The sequence below is a fragment of the Orbicella faveolata genome, unplaced genomic scaffold, assembly GCF_042242905.1.
Source record: "Orbicella faveolata isolate gen_17 unplaced genomic scaffold, um_ofav_v1 contig_26, whole genome shotgun sequence".
In the NCBI taxonomy this organism is placed as follows: domain Eukaryota; kingdom Metazoa; phylum Cnidaria; class Anthozoa; order Scleractinia; family Merulinidae; genus Orbicella; species Orbicella faveolata.
The window spans coordinates 20,726,797-20,744,952 of record NW_028301554.1 but is presented as its reverse complement, the minus strand read 5'-3'; the positions used below and the strand labels follow the sequence as shown (position 1 = coordinate 20,744,952).

The window sequence follows — 18,156 nt, the reverse complement described above, 5'->3', positions numbered from 1 at the left end:
TATTTATACTGAATTGCCATTTGAGTTATTGAGTTATACATTTAACTGTTGTTATGTTACAGGGGCTTGTGACGTGCAGAGTATGACAAATGCTGATGTTCAGACAAGTGTTCACCTTCAAATGCTCCTCCAGGAAGGTCAACGTTACTTCTTTACAGTTGAAGCTACCAATGGGGCTGGTTTAAAAGAAACCGCTTACTCCGATGGTGTAACAGTGGATGTCACTCCACCTCTTATTGGAGATGTTTCATATAATTTTCAGACCAAGGCGAGTTCAGCCCCGCAGCAGTCCTCTGGTAGTGGACGCAGAAGACGATCAGTATGGGACACACCAAGCGATGCGGATCAAACCGACGATTTCGGTGTTTCGTCTCTTCGAGTTCTCTCGTCCGTCCGAGGGTGCAATAACTCTGTTAATGCTTCGTGCGATGTAAAACAAAGCAGTGATCGCCTGTTAGTGTTTTCCTGGGAAGCACCTGCTGATGCCGAAAGTGGAATTACCTCCGTGGAGTGGTGCGCTGGTAGTAGTCCCCACTTGTGCGATATTATCTTGTGGACAGCTGTAGAGCCGAGCACGACTTCGTTTGAACACTCTCTATCCACACCTCTTTCATCTGGGACGGTAGTGTTTATAAAACTAAGGGTTAGAAATGGCGCTGGAATAGAATCCACGAGCATCTCCAAACCACTGCTTGTTGATAGTACCGCGCCAACAGACGGTGTCGTTATAGTGGGGAACACGCTAGAAACTAAGTACCTGAGGAAAGACGAGTCACTCATAGCGGACTGGAGTGGATTTGCCGATCACGAAAGTGGTTTGAGTCACTTCGAGTGGGCTGTATGCAAGGCTGGTTCCAGGGATGATTGCATTACACCGTTTGTTGATGTTGGACTTATGGCGACTATTGAGAACTCTGCTCTCGATATCAAACCTGGAATTTCCTATGTCCTCATTGTTCGGGCCCACAACAAGGTTGGATTGTTCAGAGAGACTGAGTCAAATCAGTTTATACTAGATGGCACACCACCAACTGCCGGAACTGTGTATGATGGCTCTAGCGATAGAAACGACCTTGAACTACAAAGCTCTACTAGTGAAATCTCGGCCAACTGGTCGCCATTTACAGACTCCAACGGACGAATTACCCTGTACGAAATGTGCGTAGGAACGGAACAAGAGAAATGTGATGTGAGTGACTTTGTTAGTCTAGGCATCGCTCTGAAGGGTTCCATCCACGGCTTGAGTTTGAATCACACCAGGAGATACTTTGTTACCGTGAGGGCAACAAATGAAGCTGGCTACAGCACCATGGCAACGTCAAATGGTGTTCTAGTGGACAGCACTCCTCCCGTAGGAGGCGAAGTAAGAGATGGCAGAACACTAGCGGACATCGATTTCCAAGCTGGCGACACGTACATATATGCCAACTGGGATGAGTTCCAGGATGTAGAGTCAGATGTCACAAGGTATATATGGTGTGCTGGGACAAGAAAGGGAACCTGCGACATCATCCCAGAAACCAATGTCGGCGACCGCACCAGCGTCGGCCGGCAGATTCGTCCACCATTGACTGCAGGAATGGCCGTATTTGTAACCGTTAGTGCTTACAATGGTGCAAGAGCGATTACTAGAGTGTCTTCCGACGGGTTTAAAGTGGACAGCACTCCTCCAGTCGTCTCCAAGGTAACTAATATTAGATTATCTCCCGCTTCCCAAAGATTGAAGTAAGGATAATCCTGGCAAGATTAGTAATGTGGATTTGTCCTTTAAACAGAAGGATAATGAATACTTCAGAAGTAAGCAGAGTGAAAACCTAGCAAAAATATTCATGAGTGAATTTACAGTGACACAGTTAATTTTTTGCTACATTTCTATGTGTTTTGCATATATAGATTTTTAGCATAATTGACTTCAAGGCCTGATTTCTAACTACTTTCACTACCACTACAGCAACTGTTCTGAGACAATTTAACGCCTAGCTGCTCAAAGTGGATCAGTAAGGCACGGCATTCGTGGAAATCAGCTTTTTATTTAACAATTTTATCATATAGGTATTAGGCATTAGGGATTACATATTAGGTATTTTTAGCTGACGAATTTCTACCTTGGTTAAATAAAGATTATCCATCGAAATAAAGATTATCTATCTTCTCGGACGCCACAAATGCTATAGAAACTAAATACGATTTACGAAAATGAGGAAATCTTTGCAATTTTGTACTGCCCGAACATGTTTTGATCACTACGCATTCTGCCTTTTAAAAGGATTTCAGGGTTGCCACGGTCAGTGAAAAGTCAGGGAAAAGTCGTGTGAGTGGCAAACCTAGATTGACGTTCACTGTTGTAGTTCAAACCACTAATTTTCTCGTGCTTAACGAGCCTAGCAGTATCGGCTCAGGAGGCTAACAGCTTTACACCCTTCTGTCGTCATCTCAACATTTTACTGAACTGACTTTGTTTATTCAAAAGGTCCTTGACTTGCAACTAGGATCACCACTTGTTGATAAAGACTTTCTCACCGCCAAGGACGCTTACTGTGTCAGCTGGGAAACACTGGACCCTGAAAGCGGTATATTAAAAAATGAAGTCTCCATTTGTTCGTCTGTCAACATCAACGACTGCTTGCTGCGTAACATGGATGTAGGGATCCGTACAACAATCTGTATTGCTAACCTGGAGTTCCAAGAGGGAGTGAAGTATGAAACAAGGATTCGATCTACGAACATCATCGGACTCGCTAGCGAGAAATCATCGGACGGCTTCGTGGTTGACTCGACTCCCCCGTTAATGGGTGAGGTCACCCATGTTGAGAATCCGCCTTTAGAGGAATCAACTCATTTTACGAGCTCAGAGATATCTGTGGAATGGAACGGATTCTTGGACAAGGAAAGTGGGGTTCGGACGTACCATCTTTGTATCGGCACGCAACCTGGCGTATGCAATGTCATGAACTTCACGGACGTAGGAAACTCTTCAAGTTACTCTTCCCAGGATCTGCAGCTTGTTCAGGGGGAGACGTATTTTGTTTCTATCAAAGCAGAGAACAGAGCCAGTCTTGTCAGTGATGTGAAGTCCTCTACCGGGGTTGCTGTTGACAAGACAGGTACCTTTGTGAATGATTTGTGAACTCTGACAGTCATAATCTCGAAATATAGATTCTTCTTACAGAGTGCCATACATTTTTTTTAATGTTGCTTGTTAGAATTTCAAGGTGCATCAAAAAAATATTCCTAAGTTAACTGATGACGTTATTTCCTTCACTGGTCTCTTCGCAAGTGACGTGGCATCATGAGGAAAAATTACAACTTCATTAAATATGGTTTCGAGCGAAAGTGTTCCTTTAAACAAACTTTAGTAACTCGCAATAGTTCTTTTATGGCTTTTGCTTCTTGAAATTTCATTCATGGACTAGTGTTGTAAATACGTCACCTATCCAAAAAATCATTTTGTTTCTATGTCTTTGTCTGTGATTATAGTTGTTGTTGTTGTTGTTAAAGAGTTTGCCATTTGTTGCTTTGGTAGGACCAGTTAACGGAGGCCAAATCTTAGATGGTACTAAAGAAGGTGAAGACATTGATATTCAGCAGAGCAGAACCCACATAGCAGCTCACTGGAGTGCTTTTGAAGACCTTGAAAGTTACGTTATTGGTGTCACGTGGTGTGCTGGCTCGTCACCAGGCGTCTGCGATCTTGTTGAAGAAACACAGCTGACCTCGACAAGTACATCCGTCCGCAAGGTTCTCATTGAGCCGATAAAGAATGGCCAGCGGTATTACATCACGGTAAACGCTACAAACGGAGCAGGCGTGGTGACGTCACTTACATCAGATGGAGTAACAGTGGATGAAACACCGCCTACTTCCGGGCCAGTGATCGATGGGAGTGTCTCGGACATTGATTATCTGAACGGAGAACAAGACGTCAGTGCACGTTGGTTTAATTTTGATGACTTGGAGTCTGGTATCGAGTCTTACGAAGTTGCTTTGTGCGACGCCAGGAACTTGTCGTTCTGCCCGCAACCCCTCACGGGAGTGAGACAGGCTAGAAATGTTACTATGTCAGGTATGATACGATGAAATATCTTTCTCGGTGAAAATAATTAGTGTTTAAGTCATGATCAAATTGTACAGTCAATTTAACTGATAGATTCCAGGTTGCTGTGCGTTTGTTGAGTAATAGATCACAGATGACGTCAAAATTTGGTAAGAAAAAATAGTGGCACACAAGCTTTTAGGCGAGTGTGTCACTGAAAGTAGGTAAGATGGAAAAATGTTAAGAAGTAACAACTTAACATTGACAAGAACTGATTACCTGTAAGCGTTAAGAGGAAATTGAAATAGAGTCCACTTGTGTAAGAATATTGTTCTTATTACCGGGTAGCAGAAATGAGAGTAGTTATTATTCTTCTTTTATTTCTCTTACAGGATTGGACCTTGAGAGCGGTGTTCAGTACCTTGTCTTAACAGTGACAAGAACTGATTACCTGTAAACGTTAAGAGGAAATTGAAATAGATTCCACTTGTGTAAGAATATTGTTCTTATTACCGGGTAGCAGAAATGAAAGTTGTTATTATTTTTCTTTTATTTCTCTTACAGGATTGGACCTTGAGAGCGGTGTTCAGTACCTTGTCATTGTTAAAGCTATTAACTTTGCCGGTCTTCAGATCGAGGCTGCCTCTGATGGATTCACCGTCGATTTTACTCCCCCTGAGACAAGCGAAGCAATAATAGGGACTGGACCCGAACCTGCTGAATACCAGTCAGATATGACGAAAATGACCATCAGGTACTGAACAGTCTATCTGTAGTTAGAAATCGCTCCATTGTGTTTGTATTCTTCGCTTAAGAAATATAAGTGCACAATGGCCAGTTCTCTTTGTGAGACGCGCCTGCGGGGAATCACGGTAGTTTTAGTCAACAAAACAAATATTCAGTCCAAGAGGAGAATATCTCATGATATCGAACCTGGAGTTTCAGCTTAAAGAGTTAGCTGCCATTTGTTCCCTGCTTCTTACTGACAAATCTGGAGGTAGTGTGCCCCGCGAAATTCGTTTTCATTTTTCCCACTCAGACCACTGGCTGGTGTTATTGGTGGTACCAAGTTCACCGACTCGATCGCGCTTTAAAATATGACCAACTGCTCTGTTTCCTGCTACAGTTAACGTTATGGTCAGTTATAATATTTGTTATAGTGGTTGTTTACACTGGCCTTGCAAAACCTCCTTGGAGAGTGATCAACTGAGATTTTCATGTTTCATGTTTCAGAATCTTATAACAATGTCAGCTGACGGATAGTTAAGCAGTGTCCTCAAATAACATAATTTTGAATCTAATCACTGTCACAGTTTTAAAGCGTAGCTGAAGTATTAAACTTTTTTTTTCGCAGTTGGCCTCCTTTTATTGACCCTGAAAGTGGCATCTCGTCTTATCAAGTTTGTGTAACAGCTGTTCCTGGAAATTGTACAGTCACAAACTTCATTGATGTTGGGGTACTCACTAACGTCACAGTCTATGGTTTAAACCTCGTCCATGGTGAGTCATATTATGCTGTTGTCAAAGGAATAAACGGCATCGGGATGTCATCGGAAACGACAACGAGCCGAGTGTTGGTCGATTTAACTGCTCCTGCCTTGAAAGATGCTGAAACCCTGCCAATCAACACAACACGAGTACCTCCTATGTCACCTACCAGTGGAATAAGTTCAAACAACTCGGTTTCTGGTGGAATCGATCTGCCACCCGACAGCGTGATGCATGGTAGCGATCACATCCGGTTCAGATGCACCGAAGAACTTTTGTCTGCTAACTGGGATGAGTTCGAGGATCTAGAAAGTCAGCTAGAGGGGTATGATTGGTGCGTTGGAACATCCAAAGCCCAGTGTGATGTGTTGTCATTGAGATCGGTTGGAGTTAAACCAAAAGGCGCTGCCATAGTCAAGAGACTCTCATCAGGAACGCTGCTTTTCGCTTCAGTTTACGCTATCAATGGAGTCGGGCTCAAAACCCGTTTGGTATCTGAGCAATGCAAGGTCATCTCCATCGCACCAAAGCTTGTGGAAGTTATCGATATTCCTAATTTGAACGGAAGCAATCTCACGGATATCGACTGGAAAGCCATGGCACAAAGCTTGTCGCTTAGATGGGAAGTCATTGGAAGGTATATACACGATATTTCCCGCTTACGTGTTCAGGTGGCCATCACGAATCCTTCATCAAACTGGTCTCTTCCAGGACTTGATCCAGAGAAGTCGTGGAACAGCGAACCGCTAGTACACGATTTCATGGACGTGCTGTCATGGCAACGAAATGTGACGATCCGAAGCGTGGCGTTGGAACCATGGGAACGTTACCGAGGAGTCGTGAGAGTCTGGAACGAGGGAGGCATTTACACTGATGCTTCCAGCGATGGATTGAGAATCGAACCCGGTGCTCCTCCAAAGCGGGGATTGTCTATTCGCGATAAAGCCGCTGAGCAGGAGCCGTTACGCTGGTTGCCAAACTTGAGATTGCCTGCAGTGAATCTAAGTGCACTAGATGCTGATGTGAGGTACATATCGTCTCCTCGAGAATTGGATCTAATCATAAGAAGCGATTTAAATGACTCCAGCAACAGAACCGACTTCATCCTGAATCACAATCTTTTCAGTCCGATTAAGGAGTTCAAAATTATTGTCCAGCGAGTTACATCTGACGCGAATGAAACGAACACCACTGGGGATTCTAGCATAATGAAAGTAATTCCGGGATTTGCTAATCCCGAGGGACCGTGTTGCGTCAAGAACCCGGTTGATCCGCAGCCTGCCTTCAGCGAAAGTCATTTCAAAGCGACTCTGCCAACCCAACATTTCGGTGCCTCTATCGCCAGGCTACCAAATAACCATTTTGCTGTTGGTTCTGCGGAGAAAGCATTTGTCCTGCCTCTTCGAAATAGAGCTGCAAACCACATCACATTACCAGATGACATTAGTGGTTCTACAGGGAGACCAATACAAGTGGTGTCACACCAAAACAAAACAGCATTCCTAGTGAATGGTAAAGGGCATCTCTACGAAAGTGATTTGAATGACCTTGGCAACCTCGAGCTAATAAAAACCGCCGTACTTGGAAACTGTAAGACTATATCAAATTCCGTTTGCCCTACGAATAACTTGTGGGCGGACAGTGTTAATCAGGCCATTTCTATCAGCAAGAACATAATCGCATTGACTGGAACCAACTCAACTACAAACGCAAGTGTTGTGGCAATATTTCAGGAGCGTAGTGGGGCGTGGATGTTTGCAAACGTTTTGGGAGAAGAAAACAACGATCCTAACTTTGGACATTCAGTGTCTTTGAATGAGCGCATCTTAGCTGTGGCATATGGGGAAGGTAAGAATTCTTGTGTCTCTGTTTACTCAGTTCAGTCTTTCTACCTAGTTATGACTGTCTGCGCTTCCGAGTTCAAGAACATTACAGGTCCCCTCTCTGTTTGGCTCACGGAGACTGATGCCCTTGTTGTGGTATCGAAAAACTCGAGGTCGTCTAAAGTTCTTCAGTTGAATATCACATCAAAGTCCTACAACGAGGTGTGTCACTTTGACGTTCCGTCGGATGAGTACCTGAGTGGAAACCTTGATGTGAACGCCCGGGAAGGAGGGTTTATTATTGCGCTAGGCATGCAGACATTAGGGGCTCGTGACGGTGTGCAGCTGATTGGTTTTGACGGGATTTATTCAGAGAAGGAAGACGGAAATTGTGTTAACCTTGGGCGGGTAGTTTCACGAGAAAGTGGCTTGAGAATGGATGATGGTATTCCTCGTGCATCCGTGTCCTTCGCGGAAAATACAGTTTTGTTCGGGACCCCCGATGTCGTCACTTGGCCTGCACAAGGCGAAGATTTAGGTACAGGACGGGTCTATATGGCAACTTATTGCCCCACTGATCACGTGCGTGTGAGAGTATCTCAGATTAATGAGATAGGTTCTGTAAGTTGTGTACCGTGTGAGAGCGGGCGGAAGTCATTTGGTGGCTTTGTGGAAATGTGCACCGTGTGTGAAGGGTTGACGTGCTCACCACCTCAAAGCGACGATCCGTATAGTTTTACATCAAGTATCTGTGATTCTCTTACCTGTCCCTCAACATCGATGATTGATAACTCGACCAACGGCTTGAACATCTCCTTCATGAATGGATCGTTTCTTGTCCCTGGTCCTGAGAACCTCTACACTATTGAACTACTTGAAACAACGCGAGCTGATGTATCTACAAGCTCGCTGTCGGAATCGTTCGTCATAGACCCGACAGCTCCTGAGCCTGGAGTGGTTTACGATGGGCTTGGCAGCGATCCGAATACCAACTGTTCCGATAACTCAACATTCGGCGAAGACAGCCAGTGCTCTACCCGCAGTTTTGAAGAAACGGATGTGGACTTTACCAATAACACTCGTGAGATCCACGCAAGATGGATTGACTTCCTGGATAACGAAAGCGATATTGTCGAGTATTTCTGGTGTGTTGGTAGTCAGCCAATGAGAGACGACATACGGGAATGTGAAAGCACAGGAATGAGGCCGAACGGAAGTCACTTCGAGCTAAACTTGCAGCAAGGAGATACTTATTACGTCACAGTTGTCGCCTGCAATGGAGCTCGCAGATGCTCAGCGGCCTACAGTGACGGCGTAACCATAGATACTACACCTCCTGTAATGGAATACGTCAGAGATGGAATTATGGGACCTGATATGGACTTTCAGGTAACATTTACTATAAAAACAGTTACTTTGATTCGTAATAAGCATCTCATGCCATTGCTGTTGTAGCTGTGACAGTTCTTTTGATCAATGGTTTCTAGTTTAGTTAATAGCCCATAAATACTTTTCTTGTTCATTCCTTTGTTTAAGTATTTTGATATTCGTGTCGGCAGTTTCGTTAGTTCCTACCAACCAAGAACTGAAAAAACGCACCAGAAGCTAGACATTTAAACTTCTGTAATGCGTCGGAAAGACATTCAAACTTGGCAGTTTACCGAGAAAATTGTTTGTTGGCAAGAAAAAAGCTATAACTACTATTTTTGAAGTCTGCATCGTTGTTAAAGTTGGAAGAAATAGCATAAAGATTGTTTATCACGTGCTGTTTCCTTACCAGGTGTTTGTTGACATCATCTTCGCCTATTTCTCTGCGAGTGATCCTGAAAGTGCTGTGACGTCATACGAAGTTGCCTGGGGAACCGCGCCTGGTTTGACTGACGTTAAAGAGTTTGAAGAAGTCACCAACACAACAATATGGCTTGCTAAGTTCAAGGACAACGCCCTGGAAGTAGGAAAGAAATATTACGCCACCGTACGCGCTACAAACGGAGCTGGATTACTGTCCGACAGATTGTCCTCCAACGGAATTGTGGTCGGAAAGTCTGAGTACACCTTTGACAACAAGTCAAGTGCCGAGTTCTTCTTCGACACGGTAAATGTGAATGAAAATGGGTCTCGCAAAGATGGAGGAGTGGGGAAGACATACGGGACATTGACTGTACCTGGAGGTGCTGTTGAAGGGGAAGTGAAGCTGAGATCCTACAGCTTGGATGAAAAGACAATGGATCAAAATAAGACTGAGGAGGGTCCTGTTAGTAATCCAAAGTACACTAAACCTAAGGTATGTGTTTCCTTCCGTCCGTTCTTTCATTCGTTCATTTTTCCTTTATTCATTGATGTATTTACTAATAGACATCATGGACGGTCGTCACATTTTTTATTTATGCAGTCTTCTGTTGACCCCTGCCACGGTAACTGGTCTCCGTCACAGCCTCTGCGCGGTTCGTCACTTAACGCTTGCGCGGAGTTGCGTGACGACTGACGATTGTAACATCCTTAAGCCCACTAACAGTTTTTTTCTTTCCATCCCGCAGCAATTCATGCTTGGTAACTACAGTTTTGTCATCAAAGCGTTGGATCCAGTAAACGGCACAGTGCAGGAAGGCTTCAAGTTTGTTAAGCCAATCACAATTGCTATGTTCTATGACGTCGACAACCTTGTCAAAGCAAACAAAAAGCACGTCAATAATGAAGTCACCAAGGAAGACATAGACCCAGTGCTTTACCTGTGGGATCCGGAAAACGAAACCTGGTAGGTTCATTGCTAAACGTTGTTAACACTCTTTATGCCATGTCTAAAAATTTGTATCCAAGTCTTTGCTTTTTTTTCTTTTCTTCTCTGCCTATGGCAAAATTTGGTCCGGTGCCGTATGTGGGTTGAGTTTCTTGTTGGTTTTCTCCTTGCTCCGAGGGTTTTTCTCTGGATTTTTCCGTTTTCCTTTCTCCACAAAAATCCAACATCTCAAAATTCCAGTTCAGTCAGGTTAGGCGACCCTTATGAAAACCAGCTAAGGCTGATGTGTCTTCCTCTTTAAACTATTGTAATATATGACTCCTTTTCTATTTAGCCAGATAATTTGCTACTACAAGTTGCTAACACCTTTCGCCCGGTGTCTAAAAACTCTCCCAGTGTCTTGCTCTTTTCTGCTTACGACCCCATTTGGTTTTACCCTGGTAAATCACTTGTCTAACCTTGATTGTTACTTTTGTTTAGGTTTGACGCCTCTCTCACGTGCCCTGAGCCCTGGAGTCACGTGAACAAGTCAATCAAGTTGTTAACCGTCAAAGTGTGCCACTTGACCCAGTTCTCCTTCTTGTGGTCGTTTTATGCTCAGAATGGTCTGGTTTTGTTTGACAAAAATAACTCACGTAAGTCTGTCACTTTGCTTGTTAGGATGTCTCCTGAGCATAACTTAAGGCACAGATCTCTAAAGCACCATTGATTTCCAGTCCAAAAATTCAAGGACTTTTGTTGACTGGCATTTTCCGGAATGACTGTAGAATATGACAATGTTCTAACCAACAAGAGGGCACGCGCTTTTGCCTCAACGAATCCGGATTTCTTGGTTTACCGGTTATTGTAAAACAAAATTTGAAGAGTAAACGTTAAACCAAACATTGAAGTTTTGAAATTTAGTGCACGTGGGCAAAATGTGAGAACAGCGAGCTACGCCTTTTTTGCAGCGAGATCACGGAGAAGTCCTATTGATTTGATACTTTGTTTGATTTGCCACCAAAACAAAAATGGAATTACAGTACGATGATTAATAAATAACAAAATTGATATACAAGATTACAATGAGGATACAAAACTACAATTTATATATTAAAGGATAGAAAACACAATAGCGAGGGAACCTAATAAAAACAACGGGGCTTGTACTGAAGCTTAGGTTCCCCATAGAATTGCGATCAGACTGAAAAGGATTTGGTTTCCTCCCGTGCCCCAGAAAAAAACTCTTTACTGTAAAACGAGTGAAAAGAACTATCCCAGACAGTAGCCTAGATACTTGCCTTTTCGTAACTACGGTTGTCTTTGATGAGGGTAACATTCGTTGCAGGATTACCCTCGGATTTTACCTCAAGTTGATCTATAAAATTTAGTTGTTATTTCAATCTAGTGTACAACGACGACGGTGTGTTAGAGGTTTCCCGTACAAGACAAGTCACTAAACTAGAAATTCCAGTTCGCCGAGCTAAAGGTGCCCTTGGTGACGTCACAGTGCACTGGTCTCTCTATCAGAACGAGTCATCGCGAGTGGAACTGCTATGGCCGTCATCCGGGAAAGTAACTTTGTCAGATGGACAGTGGAATGATTCTTTTATCGTCAGCGTGGACAACGAGGAAGAAGCGCCAGAGAGCGTGGTCTGGGTCCAACTGGATAAGACAACAGGTGGTGCCGTGCTAGCGTCACGTGATCAAACCACAGCTAAGATTTTGATCGCTGGTAACGAGAGGTCTGGTACGAGCTGGATATGGATTGTGACTGGTGTCTGTTCAGGCTCGCTGTTCATTTTGTTAGTTGTGGTTCTTGTGTGGTGGGTGAGGAGAAAGTGGCAAAAGTCAGAAAGGTAATTTTCAGCGAGTCCTTTCCATTTTTGCACCTTTGAATTGAACTCTTACTGAATTGAATTATACATAAAACCACTTAAACTAAGTTCACTTTCAAGGTTATCATTTGGACCACGGAAAACTTGATCTTTTCTTAGTTATCTCGTAGCACTAAATTTTTGCGGGAGTTTACTTTTGCGAATCGACGATTTTTTTGTATTTTGCAGGAACTAATTTTTGTGATTGTAATAGACTGTTTTTTTTTTTGTTTTTTTTTTTTTGCTGGGCAGTAATTTTTGCGATTTTCGGGAAGTCGCGTTTAATTGACATTACGACATTTTCGCACTTTTTAAATTAAACTACATGCAATTAACAAGTGAGACAACATGCATAGAGATATAAAACACAGTAATCTAATAATCGGTGTCACTATCAAAATTACATCGTTCTCTTGTGTGGAATTGTAGATGCTCTTCTCAATGGAGTATCTTTAGACGCTCCTTTCCTGTAAACCTGTTTTATTTCTGAACGTTTTGTTTCTCATTTCATCGTTTTGTTTCTGAACGAAAGAGACGTTTCAAATAAACGTCAGCAACAAGATCCTATTTATGATGTTTGTATGCATAGTTTCGCCAGTGGAGTAAATGTTTGCGGGAATTATTTTTTGGCGGGAACCTTTTTTAGCCGGTCATAAAAAAATGGTGCTTTTTTGGTTTCATCGCATTTTAAAAGTTTTTTTTAATTTTGGGCAAGGCTCGAGTTAGATCTTAGACGATGATTTTCCGTATTGTCTCTTAGGCAGGACTATATATATCTTATTAGATGTTTTGGTGTGTAGTATCGCTGTATATTTTTACGAGTTGTGCGGTATTTTGACGAGCCCGTAGGGCGAGTCAAATGCAAACAACGAGTAAAAGTATACAACGATACTGCACACTAAAACATCTAATAAGAGATAAATTATCCAACTGCTGTAGTCAATAAATTTATCAATGAAAGAGGGAGAGTGTGACGGTTTTGCGTGCGCTCGCCGACCTGTACGGTAAACAGGTTTGCTACTATACAAATACGGCAAACAGGTTTTCTACGTACAATATCGCTGTATATTTGTACTGTTATTTGGACGGTATTCGCTGCATTTGGATGATAGATCCGCATACTAACAATTTTTGGGGATTTCTTCTGGGGCGGGTGGGGGAGGGGGGGGGGGGGGTTGTGGAACTTGCAGAGGAGTAGAATCCCACCCTTAAAATACCCAAGGCGCTACAAAAGTACGCGCGCCAGTAGCTTACTTCATAACCTTTGATTTTCAGGATTGATGATAGAACCGCGGAGATCGAGCTTCCCTACTGCAGCTCTGTCAGTTCAAAAGACGCGGTCCTGGCTCCTCCGGAAATGTATTCTGCTGACGATTTCGGGACACCGCGGCCTGTCCCGAAAAGTACACAAATGTGAGTTTTTGAATACTTTCTATCTGTTATCCTGTTTTGCGTTATGAAATAAGTGAACCACGCATAGACTTTCGGTAGCCTTCAGTATGGCGCATTCAGCTATTTTAGTAAAAGGTAATGTGATCTTGCCTCATGTAATCAGCTTCTTTTTGAACAGAAAATAAATCTTAAAAGTCACTTCAGAACCAGAGGTCCTTTTTCTTACCTTCTGTGCAAGAGACCCAGAAAGCTAAAATCTGAGATTAGAAATTGAAAAAGGGGAGAAAAAAAAAGAAAATAATGAATTTGGCAAAACGTCGGACTTTGTTTCTCTAGGACTATTCTCGTTATTAGGTGTTTAAGTGTATCTATGAATCTAATAAATTAGCGCCTAGCGTGGCGGCCACGTTAGGAACGGCGGTTATTTTTATTGCCTTTCTTGCCGGGGATCTCGAAATAACTCAACTGATGTAATTAGAATCAAAGATAGGCTGCTATGGGATAAGATGATTACTGATAGTACTCATCCCTTCATGAACTGCTTCCACCCCAGAGATCAAGGAGCCTTAGGAAAAGGGAACATCCTTACATCCTGCCACGTGTCAGAACTGAACGTCATAAACGCTGTTTTGTGAACAGATGCCTTTTCAATTTTATTTAATTAATTGTTATTCGTACATTTGTAAATAGTTTGTAATTAGTTTTTTTATAGCAGTTAGTTATATGAAATTGTAAGTCCAGACGTATAACTCTGGGCATGTTTCTTTTGGTATTCACTATTTATTAATAAAGAATTCTTAATGACAAAATTCTCAATGCCGATAAGTTCTTCGCGGGCCTATTTGTAATAGGAATTGGACAGAGTGGAGTACAAATCAGGGAGTGATTAATCGAGCGAGTAGTTTTAAAATCGGACGGGCAAGCAGCGCAAGGCCCATCTTAAATTTTGTCAACGATACGATTACTCCTTGCATTGGTAGCCACTATCAAGTCTTATCACAGAAGTGTTTCGAGCCTTCGCTCCATGCTCTAACTTGTAACTTGTAACTTGCTCTAACTTGTAGGAACAATGGCTTTTTCCGGGGACACGATAGCCACAAAGGACGAAACTTAAAGAATGGTCAACTAGAACTCGATGCTAATAGTCTGTCTTGTTTCCTTTTAGGGCCCTGTCTTCTCAACCTGGCACCCCTGATGTCCACCGCGCGTTGCGCTTGGAGCAAGCAGACGATGAAGTCATGTGCAGCGGGGAGAGTGTGGAATCACTGTTGGATCAGGATAGTGACGCTGAAATACGACGTGTTGCAGGAAGGAAAATAATTAGCAAGCGGAGATTAACAGGTACTGTTACTTAATTCCTCAACCACTATTCACCCGAACATTCGCACCTCTTGTTTAAGTTCATCTCGTTTGCTACGTTCAGCAGAAATTAACCAACATTCCCCTACCCCCTCGGAGGCGCAATGTCCTCATGGTTGGTGCGCTCGACTCAAGATCGAGCGGTCTGGGTTCGAGCCCCGGTCGGGGACATTGTGTTGTGTTTTTGAGGAAAACACAAATTGCCTCTCTCCACTCAAGTGTGTAAATGGGCACTGGCGAATTTAATGCAGGGGGTAACCCTGCGATGGACTAGCATTCAATTCAGGGGGAAGTAGAAATACTCGCAGTCGCTTCAGGCTACAGAACCCGGGATAAGCCCCGGCCTGATGTGCCACTTGGCTCGTACACTTTAACTTTTTTTTAACTCCACACTGATCACGCATATGTAGTTAGTGGTAACTAGCTCTAACCTTCGTGCGGAAATTCAAAATTTAGAATGCACCAGTCATGCAGGCACGGATCAGTTTGGAGTTTCGTCATTGGTTTGGGATTTTTTGGTCCAGTCTAGTTGCTAGCCTGTCTATTAAAGCCAGTGAGAGAAGTTAAAGGGAGAATTTTGATGCGCTGTTCTGCTAAAACACAATGACTTTCACTAGTTTACAGAAAGCGTCCATCTTGCAGTTTAATGCATCATATGATGTCAAATTTCTAGGTCTGCTCAGGATGGCGTCAAAAGAGAAGTATCGCGTTACTCCTCAATCGACACCAATGAGCAGTGATGATGAAATGGAAACGTCTTTCTCATCCTATAAAACCGCAACAGACAAGGGTATGTCTAACCCAGTGTACAACGCAGGTGCAGATAGTTCCGATACTGAATTACCGCGCTCTGAGGACGGATTGAAGTCCAAGGGAAAGGGACAGCGACGGCGTGTTCCTGAGATTCGTTCCGGGTAAGAACCTGAAGTAGGAAATGGCTTCCACTGATTTTTGAGAAAAATGTTAAGCTTGCTGATCGTAACGGCGAACATTTCTCCAAAAACTCGTCCTTAATGTTTAGCCTCATTGAACGAGAAAAAAGAAAGACAGGACATGAGGATGTCGATCAAATATTCCATTCATTGCCAGTTTGAAAATATCAATTCTTCTTAATAGTTGCTACGCATTCCTTTCACTTTTGGTTCTGAGAATTTGTTGGTACATCAAGACGATGCCCCCTGGTTGATGATTTTCTTTATTCTTCACCTCAGAAGTCAAAGGGTCTAGAGGAATAATTGAGATACATTTTTCATATTTGTTTAAGCCAAGATGAAAAAGAATTTATTTCACACAGGATTCAAATACCCAGAAATTGGCGTTGTGTACTAATGATTTTTCCTTTGGTTTATATTAGAGATGACGTTGACAATTCCGATTCGACAAAGTTGGAAGACGAAAAAATATCGTCGTCTTTACATGCACAGACGGCCTTCCCTGTCTCTTCCACAACCATTGCTGAGGATGCCACAGTGGAAGCCACCAAGGAAAGCGAGAATCAAGGGACAGGACAAGCAGAGTAACAAAGTCAAAGACTTTGCTCTAAACTTGACAGCGCTACATCAACAAGCACAGTAAAACTAAGCAGCAGTTATATTAAGGCTGATCATTTAATCCCAAGTGCCCTTATGGTCCACTTTTAAAACGTGATTAAATTTGTTCGGAAGGGAGACCTCTGCCGCTCTAGCATAATGTAGTATTTTGATGCCAAATTGAGATAATTTCTTTTATAGCGTGAAATAAAAATATTTTTTCTTACTGCACGTTTGTCATTTGGAGGAGGCTCTAGTTTAAAGTTAATCTTTGGTTTTTGTTTTACATTATTTGTAGTCAATTACAGAATAATTTTTTAATGACCTTAGTCGTTTGAAAAAAGTTATGGGTGAATTTATCTAGGCATTGTAGGTTAGTTTTTAACAAAGGAGTTCAGCTTAAAACAGGCCGCTGCTGATATAATTCATTTAAATTTTCAAACTATTGTTATTCTGCGTTTGTGATATTTTGTTTTCATGAGTTTTTGAAGCATGATTAATTCTCACAGCAACGTTTGAGTTCCTCGCACTCCTAAATTTGCATTTTCTACCTGAAAGATGTTAATTACCAGAGTTTTTTAGAAATTGTTTGTTTGCTTATTGCAAGTAGTATTTAGTGGGTTTATTTGCGCAAAAGTAGAAGCCATTGGATTACAGTAATAGAAAGATTCGTAAATAAACTTTGAGCGAATTCTTGCTTGAAGCGACGCGTATTAATAGTGCTAAAACGTAGCCTTTTAGTTGTTCCTAGTTGTTTGTCAAATATAGTTCACGACATTGTTTAAATCGATGTTCATTCTCAACATTTGAGTTACGGAATAAAATTGCTTGCACTCTACAGAATAACCTCCGTTTACTCTAATTTACAATCCCTCTCGAGATAGCAATGTTTTCTATCATCTTCATTCGTACACTTTTCAGTTGTAGACTTCACCTTCGCTTCTTTGTTTAATCGGGACCTCATGCGTCGTTCAAAAGAAGCAAACTACCACCCAAACGTGGGCATGTTTTGTCAGATGCGCATGCGTATTGAAAAAGAAGAGCAACAAGGTAAAGAAAGTCATACCACAACGACGTGAAACTATTTAATCATCATTAAGGCAACATTTGTTTTTCTTCAGTAGCCCCAATGCGCATGCGTATCTTTAAAATATGAATCACAAATCTGCACCACAAACACGGGAAACAAGGCAACTATGAGGGCAATTATTTTCTTTCAAGGGGGGCTGGTCGGGGATGGTGGATGGTACCCGTATGGATTTTTCGTTTTTTCTCTTGAGTGAACTTTTGAAGTCTCAAAGGGAAGTCGAAATGCGCATGCGTACCTGTTATCTGTACCACAAGGATGGGAGCGTTAGTCACCATAAAGCCAATTGCTTTACCTGGATGGGGTGGTGGGGGATGTTGCTAACATTGATATTTCCTTTGGTATTTAAAAAGTACACTTTTTGAACACTCACTACATACTACTTTGGCACTTTTAAAATAGTTTTCTTTTCGTCCATCCCAAAACCCCCTCCCACCAACTCCCTACCAATTAAATTTCTTTTCTAGTAAATAAAGTTTCTGATCATTGTGGTACACTTCTCTTCTACGCGAAGTGAGCATGCGTAGTACATTTAATACCCTTAAAAACCAATGTCTTGATAACTTTGTGAATTGCTTATCCTTGTGGTGACACTACAAAAAACAACGCATGCGCATTACGAATCGAGTTAAGGCGAAAGAAATAACCAGGTTGTGTATGACAGAAACTACGATCACTCAAAAGTTACTTCTAGAACCTTGTCACAACTACATCATGAAGGTCTGGTGGCTGTGGAATTTGGGCAGGAAAATGAAGTCGATAATTTCTATGAAGAAGGAATGAGGGTCAAGGATAAACTGCAATTGAGTCATTTTTGTGGACAGTTATGACCACTACTCCGAGAGCCTTGTT

The 18,156-nt window shown here is 42.3% G+C and overlaps 1 protein-coding gene across 2 annotated transcripts in view; it reads left to right on the top strand.

The window, feature by feature from the left end:
• The window catches only part of LOC110069583 (uncharacterized), a 55,807-nt gene extending 38,744 nt beyond the window's left edge, over positions 1 to 17,063 (top strand). For both annotated transcript variants that reach the window (XM_089296267.1, XM_089296268.1), the window contains exons 4-16: positions 63 to 1,684; positions 2,471 to 3,104; positions 3,524 to 4,063; positions 4,598 to 4,787; positions 5,388 to 8,733; positions 9,125 to 9,628; positions 9,882 to 10,099; positions 10,562 to 10,716; positions 11,469 to 11,919; positions 13,213 to 13,350; positions 14,495 to 14,670; positions 15,362 to 15,602; positions 16,043 to 17,063. In XM_089296267.1, coding sequence (XP_089152393.1) covers positions 63 to 1,684; positions 2,471 to 3,104; positions 3,524 to 4,063; positions 4,598 to 4,787; positions 5,388 to 8,733; positions 9,125 to 9,628; positions 9,882 to 10,099; positions 10,562 to 10,716; positions 11,469 to 11,919; positions 13,213 to 13,350; positions 14,495 to 14,670; positions 15,362 to 15,602; positions 16,043 to 16,208 — 8,381 coding nt within the window. In that variant the 3' untranslated portion in view covers positions 16,209 to 17,063. The remainder of the gene's footprint in view (positions 1 to 62; positions 1,685 to 2,470; positions 3,105 to 3,523; positions 4,064 to 4,597; positions 4,788 to 5,387; positions 8,734 to 9,124; positions 9,629 to 9,881; positions 10,100 to 10,561; positions 10,717 to 11,468; positions 11,920 to 13,212; positions 13,351 to 14,494; positions 14,671 to 15,361; positions 15,603 to 16,042) is intronic.
• Positions 17,064 to 18,156: the final 1,093 nt, after the last annotated feature.